At 47.9% G+C, this 19,693-nt stretch overlaps 7 protein-coding genes across 7 annotated transcripts; 4 read left to right on the top strand and 3 right to left on the bottom strand.

Annotated features, from left to right (window-relative positions):
• Positions 1-971: 971 nt before the first annotated feature.
• On the bottom strand, positions 972-1,738 carry N7462_005011 (uncharacterized protein; the record flags this gene model as incomplete). The annotated part of the gene is made up of 2 exons (XM_057076736.1): positions 972-1,280; positions 1,577-1,738. Coding segments are annotated over 2 exons (471 nt in total), but the record flags the coding sequence as incomplete, so codon positions are not given.
• A 1,979-nt stretch (positions 1,739-3,717) lies between these two features.
• Positions 3,718-5,031, top strand: psoB (hydrolase psoB; the record flags this gene model as incomplete). Its single annotated transcript, XM_057076737.1, has 1 exon — positions 3,718-5,031. One exon carries the CDS (start codon positions 3,718-3,720, stop codon positions 5,029-5,031), a length of 1,314 nt encoding a protein of 437 aa, XP_056936242.1.
• Positions 5,032-6,111: 1,080 nt separating this feature from the next.
• On the bottom strand, positions 6,112-9,550 carry N7462_005013 (DNA-directed DNA polymerase delta POL3; the record flags this gene model as incomplete). Its single annotated transcript, XM_057076738.1, has 3 exons — positions 6,112-6,850; positions 6,907-9,086; positions 9,161-9,550. The coding sequence occupies 3 exons, from the start codon at positions 9,548-9,550 to the stop codon at positions 6,112-6,114; spliced, it is 3,309 nt and encodes a 1,102-aa protein (XP_056936243.1).
• Positions 9,551-10,561: 1,011 nt separating this feature from the next.
• Positions 10,562-12,859, top strand: N7462_005014 (putative protein kinase; the record flags this gene model as incomplete). The annotated part of the gene is made up of 1 exon (XM_057076739.1): positions 10,562-12,859. The coding sequence occupies one exon, from the start codon at positions 10,562-10,564 to the stop codon at positions 12,857-12,859; it is 2,298 nt and encodes a 765-aa protein (XP_056936244.1).
• A 304-nt stretch (positions 12,860-13,163) lies between these two features.
• On the top strand, positions 13,164-14,666 carry N7462_005015 (acyl-CoA dehydrogenase family protein; the record flags this gene model as incomplete). Its single annotated transcript, XM_057076740.1, has 4 exons — positions 13,164-13,656; positions 13,733-13,960; positions 14,018-14,122; positions 14,170-14,666. 4 exons carry the CDS (start codon positions 13,164-13,166, stop codon positions 14,664-14,666), a joined length of 1,323 nt encoding a protein of 440 aa, XP_056936245.1.
• Positions 14,667-15,220: 554 nt separating this feature from the next.
• N7462_005016 (phosphatidylinositol-3,5-bisphosphate 5-phosphatase) lies at positions 15,221-18,214 on the top strand (the record flags this gene model as incomplete). The annotated part of the gene is made up of 1 exon (XM_057076741.1): positions 15,221-18,214. One exon carries the CDS (start codon positions 15,221-15,223, stop codon positions 18,212-18,214), a length of 2,994 nt encoding a protein of 997 aa, XP_056936246.1.
• Positions 18,215-18,394: 180 nt separating this feature from the next.
• Positions 18,395-19,306, bottom strand: N7462_005017 (Tti2 family protein; the record flags this gene model as incomplete). The annotated part of the gene is made up of 1 exon (XM_057076742.1): positions 18,395-19,306. One exon carries the CDS (start codon positions 19,304-19,306, stop codon positions 18,395-18,397), a length of 912 nt encoding a protein of 303 aa, XP_056936247.1.
• Positions 19,307-19,693: the final 387 nt, after the last annotated feature.

Genomic DNA, 19,693 nt, shown 5'->3' on the forward strand with positions numbered 1-19,693 from the left:
GTTGTCCAGTCCCAATATTGATGCGAAACTGATGCCCGAAAAGGTCAGATAATCGTGATCTTTCAACAAGAGAAATAGTTAAATGAATTTAGCGGAATGTGCAACTGTGATGCAGTTAAAAGATCTCAAAACGGTGGTACGAGACAGCTCACCATTAAAGCAAGTTGCAGCTGAGTGAAATTTTTGAACAACGGGTTGAAGCGATAATGTTTATACTGGCTTTCGATCGATGTGTGTGGGATGCGAATAGACAGGTCGACGATTATTCTTATATAGAGAGGTGTACACGTTTCTTTACTAGTGATCTTCTCCGAATCAAAGTTTCAAAGAAATTTCAAGCAGTCAAAAGATTCTATTTTTGAACATAATGAGACCTGGTCCCGTCGCCATTCTGTGAAAGAATGGGATAGTTAGGAAGAATAAACAATTCACAAGGAGCCTCTTAAAAAGAGAATACTGTGTTCGATGGAAGTTCCGAACGATGAAACCAGAAGTAAAATGATGGGAGGGACAACAAACAACCAACAAAGAGCGAGCCGAAGCGGATGTGTCAGAAGTTCAGAAATGATTCAACAAAGCGAAAGCGATGAAGTTATTCCGTAAGGCTGGAACCATCACTTTTCTTTATCTTTCAATCGACCGGCATAATCTGCGCCGTTTACTACGTGAGAAGTTTGGAGGGTAAAGATTTTCCGAATATGATCGAAGCCTAGCCATGGAAAGCCTCGGAAGGCAGTAGAATGAGCAATGTAAAGAGTATTTGAGAACTGAAACATGATTCAAACTATGGCCATAGGACCATGTTTTCTTGATTAACTCTGTCAAATTGGGACTGTGCTTTAGCTACATGGATTGGTAGTAGTAAAGACTTTTTGCAGGGGTGGATGATTTTTACTTTCATAGGTGAGCTTCAGACTACCAAGAAATTGCAGAGTATTCAAATAGTTGCAATGCTATAGACCTCGTGTGATTCAGGGTATGTCTGGGCGCTTTTTCTTGGGCCGTTGGCCCGCGGGTGATGTGCTCTCGGTGGACAGGAGGCTCTCCCGCTTTCTTTTCTTGGAATTTTTCTTCCGCCGAAGCTCTTCTTTGATTCGGAGCCGTCGTTGGACTTCCTCTGAAATGTCTTCTGTTTCATGGGACCCACTGGTGGGTGTATTGGATGTATTTTCTGGGCCGACGCCTGGCTGAGAGGTTATGTCGCGCTTTCGCTTGGGTGCCCGCGCATCCGAGGACGGTTCTCTTGAATCGACTATAGAGACGTCTTTTTTCTGTCCGTTCTTGATCGCTTACGCCTTGTATTGGTCTCGGTATCTGTTGATTGCGTGGTGGAGGCCGGCTCTCCGTTCACTCTGGAGCCCGAAGATGACGCAAGCGGCGTATTGAAAGCATGATCGGTAGGTTTATCTGCAAAGAAGAGGTTATTTCCTTCTTTGTTACTGGCTGGATTCAAGGGTATTGTAAGAGGAGTAAAGTGTCACAATATTGAGAAGAAATCTCGTCGACATACTGTTTAGCTAGAAGAAAGGTGTCAATCGCGATTTCCTGACAAGCCAGCAGAGCAAGAATGACAAACCATATGTTTTCGCATCATTTTTGATTGATTTATCGACTGGATAGTCTTGGTCACCATGGCCGACACCGTTCGAAACGCCTCACAGTCCGTCGCAACATGGCATTTCACTGAATCCAGTAGCTCAAGATGGGATTGAAGGACGGTCTCGTGTTGCGTGAAGACCTAGAATTAGATTCAAAGTTCGTCAGATACAGTCACTGTATGAAAATACACTCGGTCAGGGTAGCAAGTCCCCGCCTCACGAGCATTCTTTCTCCATTTTCCTCTCGCCGTGTTCCTGAGGGGAGGCAGTGGAAAACACACCTCTGCCCATGGAATAGTCCCGCTATTTAAAGGGAAGCTGGAGGTTATCCCGCTGTCATTGGGTCCTCCAGTTCTGCCAGTTGCATCCATTTTGAATTGCAGGCCCGGAGGCGTGATTTGCGAAAGGCGAAGAAGGAGCTTTCAAGGATCGGCGGGGACGGAGCTACTCCGCGCCAAGAGATCTGCGATGACTAAATCGGGTGAAGCCTTTTGGTTAGCCAACAGCTCCTTTGTCTTGCCGAAAGCCCCTCAACCCAAGACAAAGCACTCGCTGCAACGAATCATTTTCTCCCAGACATGCTGATATGAGAATCCAAAATATCGTCTCATCGACACCAAAAATGACAGCATCTGGCGCCAGAAACTGCCGCCTTGCTACCCGCAACTTTAAACGGCAGCTCGAATAGCTTGGGTGCTTCCACAACATAAACACAATTTCGAAAAACCCAGCGGAGTATTATATGCAGTTTACCAGACCCGAAACTGTAGCTTACTTGATCTCCGAGGCTGTATCGGCTATATGAGGATTAATCACTCTTCGTACTCAAGCATGCGGGGTATGGGGACTCAAAACAAACAACGTCCTAGTACCATGCCTTCATGGTGATAGACGTAGAAATTTATTGAGAGTGTTGCAGACTTATCATAAGCTCGAATAGATTGTGTTCCTATAGACCGACCACCCAAAATCCTTGAATGTCAGAACGCATGTCGCGCCGTCCAGGCCGGATAGTAGCCGAGGTACAGTAACGCACTAGCAAACAAAGCCGTGCCGGTGGCCGCAAAACGGAAACCCAAGTTTATATAAGATTGACATGGTAGAGTGCGAGATTGGTACGTGATCCTGTTCATGATAGGGGATTTCTGTTAAAAGGATGCCCCCGCAGGCTCAAGACTAGATACTCAGATTGCCTCCTTCCTTGCCTTCCAACCAACTAGTCCACCAATTTTGGATCACTTTCCATTCTGACATACTGGAATATGCCATCTCCTCAATTTTTTCTATGTGGTATGGAGTTCCATACAAAAGTCGGGACTGAATCAGCAATAGAATAGACTTTTCCCCAACTCATCATCAAAAGTCAATAATGACACAGACGCATCAGGCCTTAGCGTGGATGCTACGTAGGTATCCAGTGTATACTACTGTATACTACACATCGTATCGGCGCCTCTAGATAATCCGCACTTCTAGAATCTGGAAATCACCCTTTTAGAACTTTGGAACGCCTAATATCAATTAATTCAAACCTTGTCAGCCTAAGACCGATTTGATAACCGGATACAGTTAGTACCATATGCAGGGCGTGCGGGCCGATCTCCACATTGCCCTTCTGTTCTCTCGCTTTGCATACCTTTCTCAGCCTCGCGAATTGGCTGTTCTTGGACTACCTTTTTTAGCCTACAACAAAATTATCGAACGACGGGCTCATAGTTCGCGACGGATGTCTTTATAGGAAAGCATTGCGACTCCTACCATATCTATGGCGATCGGAAATCAATTCGTATGAATCCTGATTTTTTGCTTACTAGGCATCAATCTAGGCCCAATAAAGATGACATTGCTTGGCTTTCGCGACAAGTATTTATATCTCAACTTTGCCTGGGCTTCTAAGCTATAACTTCTATCAGAAATCACTTCTAAACGACCAAAACTAGAGTTGAGGAGTCAAAGCCAGCAGGTACTTTGACATTCTTTGGTCATTGACGTCAACTATGCGCATCCTCGCCGTTGCTTTCTTGGGCTGTCAATTTTTTCAGTCAACGGTATGTACTCTACACGCGATTTTATCTATATGGAACATTGAATAAAACGTCTATCAATTACTCTGACTGACATGTTGCGTCTGAACCAGCTCGCCCAAGTTGACAATAACTCCTCTGCCATCTTCCAGTTGAGCAGTGATTCGGAGTTTGCGTTCGTTTTAGAGACGATTTTGTCTCTCAGCAATTATGGTGGCGCGTCGACAGGGGAGGTCCTGCGTGCTGCCAGTCAGATTGCTCCCGGTAACTTTGAGAGCTGGTACAAAGAATTCAAGTTCCTTGGTGATGCTATCCACGCGAAAGCATCTGCCCTCGACACTTCCCGCTTCCCTGTCTCAGCTCGCGAAGCCTATTTCCGGTCGTCTACGTATTACAGGAATGCGCCGTTCTTTCTTCACCAGAATGCCAGTGACCAACGAATCAATGAGGTCGGAGCTCTGGCTGTGGAGGACTTCAATAAAGCCGCGGCACTGCTTTCCTTGCCGGTCGAGAACTTGAATGTCCCAGCCTTGAGTCCCAGTGTCCCGGGCGACAAATTCTATGTGCCTGCGAGATTTTTCAAGGCACAGCAAGGTAACCAAAGGTTACCTACCATCATTCTCGGTACAGGATACGACGCGGCACAGGAGGATTTGTACCATGAGCTAGGAGTCTCAATCCTCGAGCGAGGCTGGAACGTGATTACCTACGAAGGACCCGGCCAGCCTACTGTCCTGCGTGATCAAAAGCTAGGGTTCATCCCAGATTGGTGGAATGTTGTGTCACCCATAGTGGATTACCTGGAGACTCGCAAGGATGTCGAAACGGATTATGTCGCTCTCGTGGGGGTTTCCTTTGGCGGCCAGCTTGCTCCATTGGCTGCCTCTCGGGAACATCGTCTTTCGGCTGTATTATGTATCGACGGCATAAACGACCTGTACGGTCGTTATAGAGAGACACTCCCAACGTCTCTTATTGAACTTTACGAAAAAGGAAATTACGCTGCCTTCGACAAAGAGCTCTTAGAAGTGGAGGAGAGCAGTTCCACGGATACTTCAACACGGTGGGGTATCGCACAGTCCTTGTTCAGTTTCAACACCACCAGCCCCTCTGTATGGTGGGGACATTTGTCTAAATTTTCAGTCAATGATACTATGCTTAGCAATATTTCTTGTCCTGTGTTCATCGGCGAAGGTGAGAACGACAGTCTCGCCCCCGGCCAGGCTGCACATATGGCCAACGTAATCGGAAATAAAGCCACCTATAACCTCTTCCGTACTGATCTCGGTGCGGGTGAGCACTGTCAGATGGGTGCCGAGGCACAGTTGGCTCAAGTTACAATGGATTGGCTTACTGATACTTGGGACCATGTTTCTTTGCCAAAGAATCTTACCAGTGTTGTCGATTAAGAAGGATATGTTGGCTCCAGCGCGACGAACTTGTCAATAGGTACATTATACAGTTGTATCTAGATAATTGTTCATATATGCGTTGTCGAAGACAGATACGGCATCAGTAGAGAGTTAGAATGATACAAATCACCTGTTCATAGATCAGGGCTACTTTTGGCAACCTTGGGACTATGCATATGAAGTCATCATCGTAGTACATACCAAGTCGACACATGACTAATTCTTTGCTTTAGGAAATTTAGGCTTCCCGGTAATGTTGCAAGTCCTTCGTAATTCAGTGCATAGTAGTGAATATTCTCACAACGTTCTTTAGTTCTGCATATTTCGATGGATCCCGTAAGTCTGGGTCTACCATATTCTCCACACCACAGACCATGGGGTATGATACTGAAAGGTAGACAATTTGGGGTTATTATTCTAACAATAATAGCGTACAGCTGTCTAGTTCACTCCTGTATGCAGACCAAATCATCCCTGGGTATCTAGTCTAATGCAAGTCCCGTCGTGGAGTATCAAATATACGTATGTCCAGTAAGAAAATATTTTGAGGACCGGTTTCCGTGGATCGACCACATTCTGTAAATCTTTTTAAGATACCACGGGGGACATTAAAGTAAGCAACTACCTTGGTTACTGAAACATTTGGGAGATCCCAAACTATATATTAAATCAAGACCGGAGTGTCCCGGACCGTCCGAGCTTTCCAGATCTAGTAGTGCTTTGGCCAATGTTCCTATCTAAGGTGAATTGGTTGAAAAGCATGGATATATCACTGTCCATGTTGTCTGATATTTTCGGGCGTTGGGAGCCGACAATTCTACAATAATGGCGACCATTTCAGATCTCGCTGCGCCTGTGGAAATGAACTATTCGACACGAGAGAGATTGATACGGAAATAAAAAAAGCCATGGCGTCGTTTTACAATCCAAATATCAGGGTTGTCTTCTGTAAAATAGTGTTGTACAGGCTCGAAACTCTTCAAAACGCCATTAAAGAAACACGCCAAGAACCGCCACGTCGCCGACGTTTCAGATGCTCCGCAAGCTAAACCCATATATGATCAAATTAAAGCGTGCTCACCAAGCTCCAGCATCGAAATCGAATCTAGACAGCTCTTTTTGCGAATCCTCGACATCTTTCTTCGCCTTCATGCGCATATAGAAGATGGGGCAGTCGCGGGAGGAGCAGATAACCTCACAGTGAAGACTACCTTGGCATCGCTGGCACTGGGTCCACAGACGTCCGAAGCGGACCTCCAAGTCAGAGACCTTAGTCAAGGCCTTCGTATACAATTCACCAATGCGGGGCCGGCAGTTGGAGCAGACCGCACCAGCCATCTCCTCCTTGCCAGACAATGGCTTTTTGCAGCCCATGCAGGTCTGAGTGCGCTTGGTGAACTTCATCAGCCCACCTAAGCTGGGCGCAGCCACCGAGATGGAGCGGGTGTGCTCGCCCGTCAGAAGCTGATTGGCCTTTTTCTCACCAAGAATAGGCTCGAAGATACGACCAAGCGGGTTCGCAAGCTGGTTGTCCAGATAATACTTTGTATCGATGGGAATATTGTTCTCCAGCACGAAGATAGGGTCCTCGGCCCGCTCATAGCCCTTCGAGTTTGCAGCACCCTTGATCATGACATAAGCGACACGATCACCCAACGCAGGTGCAGAGCCGGCATCACGCTTGGCCATACGTTTCGCAAGCTCGACGTGCGCTTGTTTGGCTGCGTATTCCTTCTGAGAAAGAGCCTTGGTGATAACAAGCTTCGACATATCAACTTTGTTCTGCAGCAAGTCGGCGATGGTTGCTTTGACATATCTGAGAGTCGGCGTGAGTTATGTTTTCATGAAAAGAAACAAAATCACTGAACTTACTCTTGAGCAGCATCCGGATCTCGGTCAATAAGAATCTTGTTCAGAACAGTTTCAATAACGTTCTGGACAAGCAAGCAGTTATCTCGTCGCACAGTCTCGATACCCTTGGTGTCCATCTTGTCATGTTTCTTGGGATTTGTCCAGTAAAGTCCTGCATAACGCTTTTTGTTGATTAGGAGATACGGGAAGTAGACTTTCTCGAACTCGAGCTTGATGGGTTTGATGAATTTGGATGAGACGTAGTCAGCTGCCTCCTGCCCAAGCTTCATCGCTTCCTCCAGCTCAGTAACGCCAAATTTGACCATAACAGAATCAGTATCACCGTAGATGACTTGTGCATCATGGGAATATCCGTTTGCAATCGTGTAGCGCGCTTCCACTTCCTGCTTGGTCTTTTCAATCATCTGACGGCCATAACTCGTCGTACTACTGGCGATGGGAAGACAGGGCAGTTTGCCGACAGTAGCGCCAGTCAGACCATATACGCTGTTTGCGCTGATCTTCAGCGCAAGCTGTCGACCGTTCAGGACAGCCTTTTTGAATGGATCGGTCTCGACTGCAAGTTCCTTCTTTGCGCGCTTTCGTGCGCCCAGTAGTTCCTCTAGAATCTGAGAGAGAAGACCTTTGCGAACTTTGGAGGTGCAGAACATATCCCCATTTGGTGTCACAATATAGTCTTCATCTTTCTTGAGCCCGAGCTTTTCCACGCTGTTCTTGTTGAGGAGGGTGGTGTAACAAAGGTTGTGAGCCTGAATAATAGACGGATACAGGGATGCGAAATCAAGGGTTGCAATAGGGACACCATAGTAACCACGTTTCGGCTCAATAACAGTGGCACCCTCGTAGTCTTGTTCATCCTGTGACTTGGAATTGGGAATAACAAGTTGCTGCTCAAGAGCCTTGCGGAAAAGCTGGCTAATGAATTTGACCTGCTGGCCGCGAGACAACAGGTAATTGAATGGTACACCCGTGACTCTGGCCATTTCGGTATAGTTCACCAAACACATCAATTTGTCCATTAATCTCTGTGGAAGATATGCATCCTTCAAACAGTATACCGCCAATCGGCGGCGGGAGTCCGGGGTCCCATTAAATAGTTCGGTAATCATAGTGTGATGGACATCTTCCTTTTGCTCGCCCAGAAATTCGTATGAAACGGAGTTGAGGGTGTAACTTCGAAGTTGGTGATCTCTTTGAACGAGCTGGAGAAGATCCAGTTGAATTCTGCCATTGGTATTGGTGGCTTTGGTTTCTCTGTTGCCCATCTGCTTGCTGGAAAAATTTGCCTCCTTGGCTTCAGATTTCTTTCCCTTCAATCTGGTCCAGAAAGGAAAATCCTTGCACTTCAAATGTTTTGCACGGTCAAGAAGGTATGGAAAATCGAAATTGGCAATGTTGTATCCGATGATGACATCTGGATCGACCCTTTGAAGAAAATCAGTCCAAGCGTCGAGCATGCGTTCCTCCTTCTCGAATTCTAAAATCTGTGTATTCACAATCAGGCTACATGTGTCTAAACAAAACACATTTCGAACGAAAGGTTTCGATTCTCCATAGCGAGTGACAACACTGGCGATCTGAATAACCGGGTCCACGTTGGGCTCCGGAAATATTCCTTGACGACCAGCGCATTCGATATCGAAAGACAGGATGCGCAATGGTGCCATCTTCGCCCATTCCCCGACTGGTGCGTGGGCAATCATATCACGGTAGTCAATAATTGCTTCGATTTGGCAGGTCGACTGCTTTTCATTCTCCGGTAGGAGACGATATTTGCCGGCTTTTGCCTCCACCCAGGACATGCCATGGAGGCCAGTATCAATCATGAATCGCAAGAGGTATTGAATATTGTCGAATGTGAGGATTCCATCCGAGTTGCCCCATAGACCTTTATAATTCATAGATCCACTGCCTGTTTCAAGTTGCCCACGTACCCTGGCGAAAAATTTCGGGTCGGTCACGGTGATCTTTAAGTACCAACTTTTTTGATTGCCCTGAAAACCATAAATGTTCTCGCGTAGCACAATTTGGACCGATTGGATGACTGGAATGCTTTGGGCGAGCTTGGTTTCGAGAAAGGCTCGGTAAGGATCACAATCCTCTTTGGTGAAACCGACGGGAGCGGCAATATAGAGATAATGTTGGAATCCAGTCACATTGAGCATGACAGATTGACCGGCCTTTGCAAAGATTGTTAGATTTGATCTCGTTCTCGTCGATAGCGGCCGCCAGGGTACGGCCGGGTCCGACTTACCTCAGTAACGCCAAAGAGCTGAACGGCCATTCTGTCGCCAGGAAGCCTGCCTTCTTCCGCATCGATCTGCTGGAAACAGATATTCTCTTTCGTGGGGTCGAATGCACCCAGCGGCGGGCGCTCCCATTGTTGGTCTTTCTCCGCATTATTTTGTTTCAAGTCTCCAATGTCTTGCGTCAGTTTCTCCAGGACCTCCTCTTCAAATTGGCTCTTTTGTGGCTGACTCGAGCCAAATCCCTTTCGCGGGAGACTTTGTGAGGGAGGCTTGAGTTGCGATGCTTCATTGTCCAGCTTCCGCTTCTTGAGCGCGGTGGGGGACACGATATTCGCGCGAGTATTATTAGTTGCATCGCCCAACACCCGTTTCTGGGGCATGATCGCTTCAGGCATGATGGTGGTGCATTCGCTGTCAGGATCATTCACCCTCCAGATCCGGTTGCAAGCGCGTGGGATGAAAGCGAGGAGAGCGAGTTGGGCGGACAACTAGCAGAAAGTCGTGCCGAAGTCGCGCCCTTGACGTGACGCTACTTTACGCGTGAATGGTCACATGAAGATAAGATAAGCACGACTGGCCAATTGTGTGAGGTGTGTTTAGGTTGGTGATACGTTCACATTGCAGCTTAAGCTGCAGCGTAATATGTATTGTTCGTCTTTCAAAGAACAACAAAATGGTCTCCGAGATTTTCTAACAACCTTCGCTCGCTACTTTGGAAAGTTCTCTGGCAATTTCTCATTCCTGCTCCTGCGACATCATCATACCTGTCATGGCGGCGCTCTCCGAGGTTGGTTCCGCCGGCAGAAAATGATGACTGGGCTGCTCTATTTTCGCCTCTGGCGGCTACGCGCATCGCCTTCCCAACTCTTCTTTTTCACCTTTTTGTGTCGACCATAACTTCATAGTTTGTTTTGGATTTTACATGAAGCTCCCTTGACCTATATGATTGATTTCATTTTGAGGATTGAGTCTCCAGCATTGGCCTGCATCACGCGCCCTGCCGGAGACATTTAGAATCGAATGGAAACTGGAAACGTGGGTCACAACTCCTGTCTCGCTCTAAGGGAGGACTTCTCTTTTGACTGGCATCATTTGAGACAAGTCCAGCGTGGCATCTCCAGTCAACATAAAGTCTTCTTCCATTTCTGAACACTTTTGCTCTTCTACAATTCACGCTGGCTGCTGCCAATCACTCCTACTCTCTCTCAGTGCCTACCTCGTCATATCTATAAAAGGCAATCTTGCACGCCAGAATATTCCCATGCAAGCCACATTCCGGATCCCCCCAGCAACTTAAATTCAAGCTCGATTCAGCTCCAGCAGTGCTTACATGGAACACCCTTGATCTTTGAAGTCTCGACTTCCTTTGCTCGGCCTACCAGGCATCCAACTATCCAATAATCAGCATGTCAATGTTCAGGTCTGCTGCGGAAGTATCTTCGTCGGATTCTGAATCGGATTCCGACAGCAGCGATCAGGATCAATTGCAACCTTCTCCACCAGCGAGGGGTACCAGCACCCGTTCTCAGCGTCTTGGCCAGCTCAATGTATCTGATCAGCCGCAACGCGAACTTGACTCTGGCAGCGAACTCGGAACATCTACTTCAGTGGAAGATGTCGCCACCTTGTCACAAGATCCACTTGAGCATCATAGAGAATTTATGACGTCTGCTCTTCTGGAATTCTATTGTCAGAGTCGGGCTGCAGAAATTCTCAATGCCCAAGATGAAACCGGCCGAAAATTCACGCGGCAGTGTCCAGAGGCAAAATACCTTGGGTCACAACTGTACAAGTCGAAGTCACAGTTCCTCGCGACTCACGGCGTCTTATCAAACGGTATTGACAAGGACGAGTTTGGCGCCGCACGGCAAAGCTACCGAGATAACTTAGATCTGCTCGGGCGTGCTTTCTTTAAGGATATGAATTTGAATGAATCCAACCCCCATTCCCCGGTTGAAAGCGGAGAAGAAATGGCTTTGGTTACGCGGACCTTTCGAGGCGAACCGGGGAGTAGCGCCGGCAATTCTGCCGTGCAGTTCTGGCAGAACGAAGGTCAAGAGATGACCTTCCGCAAACACTTTTCCACAATTGACCACTTAGAATTTCCCAGGGCTATGCTTATGGGACCGGGGAATCTGCCTAATCAATCTCGCCCGCTTTTTGGAAGTTCTCCAGTCAGCATGCCCCTTTTTAATTCGCCCTCGATGCCACCGTATAACCATGGGTCCCGCTACTCGGCCGAATTTAATGAACTCAAGATTCTGGGACGCGGATCTTTTGGCGAAGTTTATCACGTCATGAACCATATGGATGGTCAGGAGTATGCCGTCAAGAAAATCCCTCTGAGCCAGCGACGTCTAGATCAACTCCAATATGGCAACACGAATCAGCTAGAAGCCATCATGATGGAGATTCGGACTCTGGCCCGACTTGAGCATCCCAATATCGTTCGATATTATGCTGCTTGGGCGGAGCAAGTGCATGTTATGACTCGGCTTCCTTTTGAATTTCCAACACGAGCTGGGGAAGAATCCTCGCAGGTGTCCATGACAAATGACGGGATCACCAACGAATTCGATTCTAGCATGGGTGTTGTGTTCGAGCACTCCCAAATTTCTCTTGCAGATTCCAATAAGACCTCGCCAATTAATGACCAAGGATTCCCCAATATATCACGATGGGATAGCCGTGCAACGTCGTCCTCTCATCGCTCCAAGCAGAGCTCTAGGAGTGCACTTGACAACGATGAAGACATTGAATCTATCCCCCGCCATTCTGGGTCATTATCCTATGGGCAAACCTCCACATTCGGAGGGTCGGATGATATATTCACGGACGGGATGAGTCAGGATCAGTCGAAGCTTCGAATCCAACGACAATACCGACCTGGCCAGCAACAGCCAGCCGTCATCCTTCATATTCAGATGTCACTTCATCCAATTTCACTCAGTTCCTATTTGAACCCTCAAGTGACAACCCAGGATGACGATGGCTGTTCTCCTCCTCGGCGTCATTGTTTTCATCTGATTCCTTCTTTGAAGCTGATGCTGGAAATCATCTCTGGTGTTGAATATCTTCACTCCAAAAAAATTGTACACCGGGATTTGAAACCGGCCAACATCTTTTTGTGCGCTCCCGAAAAGCATGCCTTGCAGGTCTGTCCTTCATGCAGCTCGGACTCCATCTCTTCAGCCCAATTCTCTCGACCTCGTATTGGGGACTTCGGACTTGTTGCAGATATTTCGCGTCTTGAGGCTCCTGAAAATGGTATCATGACACCATATCACGAAGGTCCCAAAATACAACGAGTCGTAGGAACCGAGTTCTACCGCCCTCCTGTCAACATGAACGGGTCAGATGCCTTGGGCTATTTTGACCAGTATACCATTGATGAAAAGCTCGACGTTTATGCGCTGGGTGTGATCCTCTTCGAACTGATCTACCGTCTGAACACCAAGATGGAGCGACAATTCGTACTGAACGATCTCACCCGCTCTATCTCGTTTCCCAGCGACTTCGCTAACAAGATCGACCAAGGAAACGCTCGGTGGGACTCTGGAATTTCGGTCGCCGAGACTTTGATGGCCTGTATTCGAGAAATGTTGACTCCCAAGTCTCGCCAACGCTGGACTTGTCAAGAGGTCAAGGATAATTTACGCCCCATCTATAAATTCATGAAGCGCCAGCAGGAGAAGAGTGAATAAGTCCTGACAAAGTGAAGGAACTTGGCGGCTCTTGATTTATGATTTTCTTTTTTTTTGTATTTTTCTATGATTCATAGCATGTCTATACCCCAAGCATAAAGCAATGCATCTCCTCTCAATTGATCGGCGCAGATTCGCTCGGGCCTCGGCCTGGTCGTGCTTCCCTTCTTCACAGGCGCGACCGAGTCCATCCCCCGCATTCAAATACCCGCAACTCTCGTACAACATTATAGCCATGTAAACCCTCGAACCGAACAATTGCGCTGCTAGAAATCTCCTTGGTCGCAGTTACAACATCACTGTTATGGCGCGCTTGCTTCGTGCACCAACTGCTCCCTACGCTGAGTCTCTCCTACCCCAGCTCGACGTTCGCAACCCCTACTACACCGACCTGCATCACAAACTTCGTGCCTGGGTGCGAGATTACGTCGACACAAACATCGCACCCTATGCGCAGGAATGGGAAGCCGCAGGTCAAGTACCTGAGGAGGTACGACGACGTCATTGCGAGCTCGGATTTAGCATCGTCCACCCCCTTACAACAGAGGAGAATACAGCCGGTCTGGCATTGCCGGGCAATGTGCCTCGCGAAAAATGGGACACCTGGTGCTCGCTCATTTTGTCGGACGAGCTTACGCGCGTGGGATATGTGGGCGTCATTTGGGGCCTCGGTGGAGGCAATGGAATCGGGTGTCCGCCGATTGCGAAGTTCGGCACGCCTGAGCAGCAGAAGCGCTGGCTGCCTGGAGTCGCAAGGGGAGATATCAGGTTCTGTTTAGGCATCACAGAGCCAGATGGTGAGAGACTTTTATCTTCTCATATGATGTGAATCGCGTAAATGCTGCGTGCTAACATTAATTCGGGGGCTCTAAGCTGGCTCAGATGTCGCTAATATCAAGACGACTGCCAAGCGGGACGGTAACCACTACATCGTGAACGGCGCAAAAAAGTGGATTACGAATGGTCTCTGGGCCGATTATTGCACGGCTGCAGTGCGCACTGGTGGTCCTGGAAGGTCGGGAATTAGCTTGCTTGTGATTCCCTTGAAAGCTGAAGGCGTTACTCGACGTCGGATGTTCAACTCTGGCGTAAATGCCAGTGGTGCGACTTTCTCTCTTTCTCAGTGAACTGCGTCTAGATGAGCTAATAGGGTAACAGGCTCTACCTTCATCGAGCTAGACGATGTGCGCGTCTCAGATGAAAACCTGATTGGGGAGGAAAACAAGGGATTCCCTCTGATCATGTCAAGTAAGTCTGCGTGCCGTCACTTAGATAATTGGAATCTGACTCCCTTTGAGACTTCAATCCAGAGCGTCTAGCATTGGCATGTGCCTCTTTGAGACTCGCTCGCGTCTGTGCCGAAGATGCCTTCAACTACGCAATTCAGCGCGAGACATTCGGGTCACCTTTGATCCAGAAGCAGGCAATCCAATCCAAGATCTTCAAGTTCGGATTGATGATTGAGCCGGCCTATGCCTTCATGGAACAGCTTGTGAATATTCTCGAGCTGACCAAAGATCAGCCTGTGGACGATGTTAAGATTGGCGGGATGACTGCTTTATTGAAGGTTATGTCCACGCGGGCTTTGGAAAAGAGCGTGCGGGAGGCACAGCAGATCCTCGGAGGGGCTGGGTATAACAAGGCAGGTAAGGGCGCACGAATTGAACAAATTAGCCGGGACGCCCGAGTGCATGTTGTTGGCGGAGGCAGTGAAGAGATCATGATGGGGTTGGCTCTACAAGAAGAAACCAAGGCTCTGAGGACACGACGAAAGGCTCTTGAAAAAAGAAAGCAGTCCAAGATCTAAACCACGTCTCCGAACCTACGATTTCTGGTGGGCCTTTCTTCATTCCGGAATTCTTCGAACAATTGCTTTAATATACTGAGAGAACATAGTGTAGGCGAGTTTGCTTGGATGAACCTGCTACATACAAATTTCGAAGAGCACTGGCTCTATCCCGGGCAAAGCTTAAACAGCGTTGTAGTACGGAATGATTTGACTGTGTATGGGATCTACGCATGTATTTTGGGAATATGACCCCCCAAAATCGAGGGGACATTCAGAATCATTGAACAAACGTCTATATATACTTAAAATGGCAGCAATACCTAACATCAATTATCAGTAACAAGTTCAACGTCTTGTTAATGCTACAGAACCATCACACTAGGGTACCTATTCTCTCTATGAAGACTAACCCAACTATGTACCTGGTGTATTCGAGCAGGCGGAGTTGGGAAAGGCGTTCAGGCCTCAGGCACCAACATCTGTCCGACGTCACGCATGTGGGGAACCTGGGAGCTTCCTCCGCGCTTGTGAGCCAAGCGTCAACACACCAAACGGCTTCCTTGTGCGAAGCGATGGAGAGCTTCGATGATGTGACTCTGATCGGCCCGGTGTCTGATCCCTCTGCTCTTGAGGACCATGACGAGCATCTTCTCCCTACCAACAATGATACCAAGATACGGAAGCCCGCAGATGCGGAATCGACAGAGCCGGGCACTCCCACTTCAAACCGGTCGCTGACTACGAGCCGAGCTCCCCAGATCGAGCCAGCTACCAGTAACCTCACTGGAGAGCCGTCGATTTCTTCTGATTTCCCTATAGAAGAGGATGATGAAGAACCCCGCGTGGCCACATCCTTCGAGCGGGAGGCATCACTCCCTTCAACGCAGAAAAACCGATCAGGTCTGGACGTGGAAGAGGAGGGTATTAACCGCATTCATAAATTTACGCTGTATGAGACTGCAACTCGGTTCTATATGGTTGGTATCAATCTTGCAGAGACACGCTTTCGCATCCTCAAAATCGACCGGACGTCAGAGTCGGGCGAGCTGAGTATCACCGAGGACGATATGATTTACAGCAAGAGGGAGATGGTCCAGCTGCTGGATGCAATCGACGATGGCAATAAGATTTCGGGAGGCTTAAAGCAGAAGTGCAGTGCGTGGGCATTACTCGGTTTTATTCGATTCACAGGAGCCTATTACATGCTTCTCGTTACCAAAAGAAGTCAGGTCGCGATGGTTGGAGGCCACAACGTTTACCAAATCGATGAGACCGAGCTTATCTCTTTGACCACCTCTGAATCTTCCAAGATGAAGCCCGAGAAACAGTCGGAAGAGGACAGATACAAGGCGATTTTGAACAACCTCGATCTTACTCGGTCCTTCTACTTCAGTTATTCCTACGATATTACCCGGTCACTGCAGCATAATATCTGCCGGGAACGAAAAGCTCACCAAGATGGCCTCCCTCGAAGCTTGTCCCAAGACTACAATACGATGTTCGTTTGGAACCATCACCTGCTTGCCCCTGCCGTGGATGCTCTTAAGCATCCCTACGAGTGGTGCCTCCCTGTGATCCATGGATATGTAGACCAGTCTAAAATGAGCGTTTACGGGCGGGTGGTCTACATCACGGTAATTGCACGTCGCTCCAGGTTCTTCGCAGGAGCACGATTTCTCAAGCGTGGTGCCAATGACCTGGGATACGTGGCGAATGATGTGGAGACTGAACAGATCGTGTCTGAACAGACTACAACTTCATTTCATTCCGCTGGACCGGAACTGCATGCGAACCCTAATTACACCTCGTATGTCCAACATCGAGGAAGTATACCCCTATACTGGACGCAAGAAAACACTGGTGTATCACCCAAGCCAGACATTGAGCTGAATCTGGTTGACCCATTCTATTCAGCTGCGGCATTGCATTTTGATAATCTTTTCGAGCGATATGGAGCCCCAATATACATCCTGAATCTCGTCAAATCCAGAGAACGAACTCCAAGAGAGTCGAAGCTCCTCAAGGAATTCACCAACGCTGTCACCTACTTGAATCAATTCCTGCCTGAGGATAAAAAGCTCGTCTACAAGGCATGGGATATGAGTCGTGCAGCAAAAAGTCGGGATCAAGACGTGATACAGACGCTGGAGGGAATCGCAGGCGATATTATACCAAAGACAGGATTTTTCAAGAATGGCTCGGATATCGAATCCGGCCTTCGGCTCCAGAATGGCATCGCACGAACGAACTGCATTGATTGCTTGGATCGCACGAACGCTGCACAATTTGTGATTGGTAAACGTGCGCTCGGCCATCAGCTCCATGCCCTTGGTGTAATTGATGAAACAACCGTTGAATACGACACCGATGCGGTCAATCTTTTCACCAACATGTGGCATGACCACGGAGACACCATTGCCATTCAGTATGGAGGCTCTCATTTGGTCAATACAATGGCCACTTACCGCAAAATCAATCAATGGAGCAGTCACTCCCGCGACATGGTCGAGAGTTTCAAGCGATACTATAATAACTCCTTCCTCGACGCACAGCGTCAAGAAGCATACAACCTTTTCCTGGGAAACTACATTTTCTCGCAGGGGGCTCCCATGTTGTGGGATCTTTCGACTGATTATTATCTGCATCACGCAGATCCTCGTTCATACCTAGAGAAAAAACGCCCAAATTACATATCCTGGTACACACCGGAATATCTGAAAGAGCGAGAGATGCCTGCCCTCCCAATTCGCCCGAATGAATCGCTTTCACATTTTGACGACTACTGGCTAGAATACTACCGTCCTCTAGCGCTATCTACGATGTCCAAAATCTTTTCTTACAAGATGAATTCCACGCTTCGCTATCTACCTGCCTTCCGCCCTGGGCAACCAGCCCCTGATCTCAGTCCTTTCGTGCCTCGTATTCCCGCAGAACAAGCTCAACGTGACCGTGCGCCTCAACGGAGCGTCAAAATCCAGGTGCCATCGGAAATGCATGGAAAGCAATCGGACGCAGCTCCGTCTCCTGCGGAGGATACTCAAATTTGGACCCATCAACCTCCATCTTCATCCAAGCACCCACCCCCGGCAGGAATTATCAAAGAGCCTACTTTTGAAATGGGCCAGGCATCGCGCATCCCTCCTATTAATGCTCCGATGTCATCAACTCCTAGCAAAGCACAAATTGCGCAGTGGACTCTAGGACAACTTGTGACAGACTCATTGAATCCTTCAGTCACAGCGACCGAGGCAGAAGAATATGAGCGTTACATCAACCATCCTCTAAAAGTCCCGCTAGTCGTGACATCTGAAGAGGAAGCCACCGCCACATCTTTACGCGAGGATGGCCCGAACTCTGACCTACACGAATATGTCAACAAATGTAAAATTGAAGATGCTGCCCTTGAAGCTCACGCGGAGGCAAACATGGCTGATTATGCTGAATTCTTGAACGTCTCGGAGGAAGGTCTCACCGTGGTCGGTGAAGACTACCAAAAAAAGCGGTACAAGCGATATCGCCAGTGGCTACGTGGGAAAAGCCTTTTCAAACAACGCGTTGACGTGTGATGATCTCATTTCTATCTCTTCTATTTGTTTAATTAGCGAATATAGTTTGAAAATGATACCCCCTATCGTCTTATAATTATTCTGACTATGGAAAATCCTACTCAGCTTTCCGTCAAATGTAGCAGCAGCATTACTAGATTTAAGAAAGCAAAGCAATTGTGACTTGCATTCCGGAAAGACTCAAACGATTTCAGACTTCACATTGGCAAAAAGCAGGACCTCTAACTCGTTGTCTGCATTAACGAGGGCCTTCAGTTCCTGCTCCAAGCTGTCCTTTGCTAGCAATTGGTCCGCATCTGGCTTGTCATTTTGAACAGCAACGGGGTTTTGTAGGGCGTGCTTCAGCGCCAATGCTGCACTCTGCAGCTCACGGCTCAAATCCACCAATTTCGTCGCTGACTCCGATTTTTCCTTCCTCTCACTAGCAACAGTGAGCCAACAGGCACAGAGTGCGCCCAGAATCTCACCACGCCATCTCCAAATTCGGGGATGGGCGTTCAGGACAATAAGCTTTGTGGTTGATGCCGCGGCAAGGAGAAGAGGCAGATGGGCTGCCCCAAAGGGATTGGAAAGGGTGGTGTAGAGAACTGGCACAAGGTCTTGGAGATACTTCGTTGTGTGGATGCCAATATTCTCAACGAATATACCGATCAATTCTAGGAGGTATGTTGAAAGTTGAGGATAGGGAAAGGTAGCGGAGGTGGAGATGGCAGCGGGTGTCGAGGAGCTAATGTGATGGAAAGATGATATGAGATTCGATCGGAGAATGTTGGTGAGTTTGGAAGAAAATGTTTCCTTTTCCCTTTCGAGTAGCTCTTTAGATTTCTTGGGCGTAGGCATGTGATATGCGGTCTTATATAATGAAAGCAATGCTGGGTAAGCGGCCCCTAACAACATGAGCGAGCTGTCTTCCGGCGTAATGGTAGGCAATGAAAGGAGGCAAGGTGTGATTGCATCTTCAAAGACCGAGGTAAGATTCGTCCGGGTCAGAATGTCCGAACCACTTTTGTTAATAGACTCCAGTATTTGGCTGAATATCTCACAGCCCAATCTCTTGAACGCGACATTGTTGTCGTCTATCAAAGCGAGCATGGCTGGCACAAGCAGAGGGAAATGTCGCTCTAAATGTACCTTATCAACGGGCTAAAAGTGTGTTAGCTAGTCCAATATACAAGAACTTTGTCTGGGCAAATAATTACCTTATATTGTGAGACAATCCAGTACAGCACTCTTGTGGCATAAATGTCCCTATTTTTCCAGGGCTTGCTCTCGTCATCTAAGGTGCTTCCGTCAAAACGAGTTAAAGGCACCGGATGAAGGTTCTTGCGACCTTCATTCGTGATAGCTGGGTTTTCGGTCTTGGTAAACAGCGGTTTGATTTTTTCTTTGAGAACCCGCTCGATGGTATTCCAGGCACCGGTTTGGAATGTCACACTGAGATACATTGATGCATTGTCGAGACTGTCAGTCGTGGTCCAC

Source organism: Penicillium macrosclerotiorum (genome assembly GCF_028827735.1).
Source record: "Penicillium macrosclerotiorum strain IBT 26536 chromosome Unknown utg000003l_segment0_segment0, whole genome shotgun sequence".
NCBI lineage: Eukaryota > Fungi > Ascomycota > Eurotiomycetes > Eurotiales > Aspergillaceae > Penicillium > Penicillium macrosclerotiorum.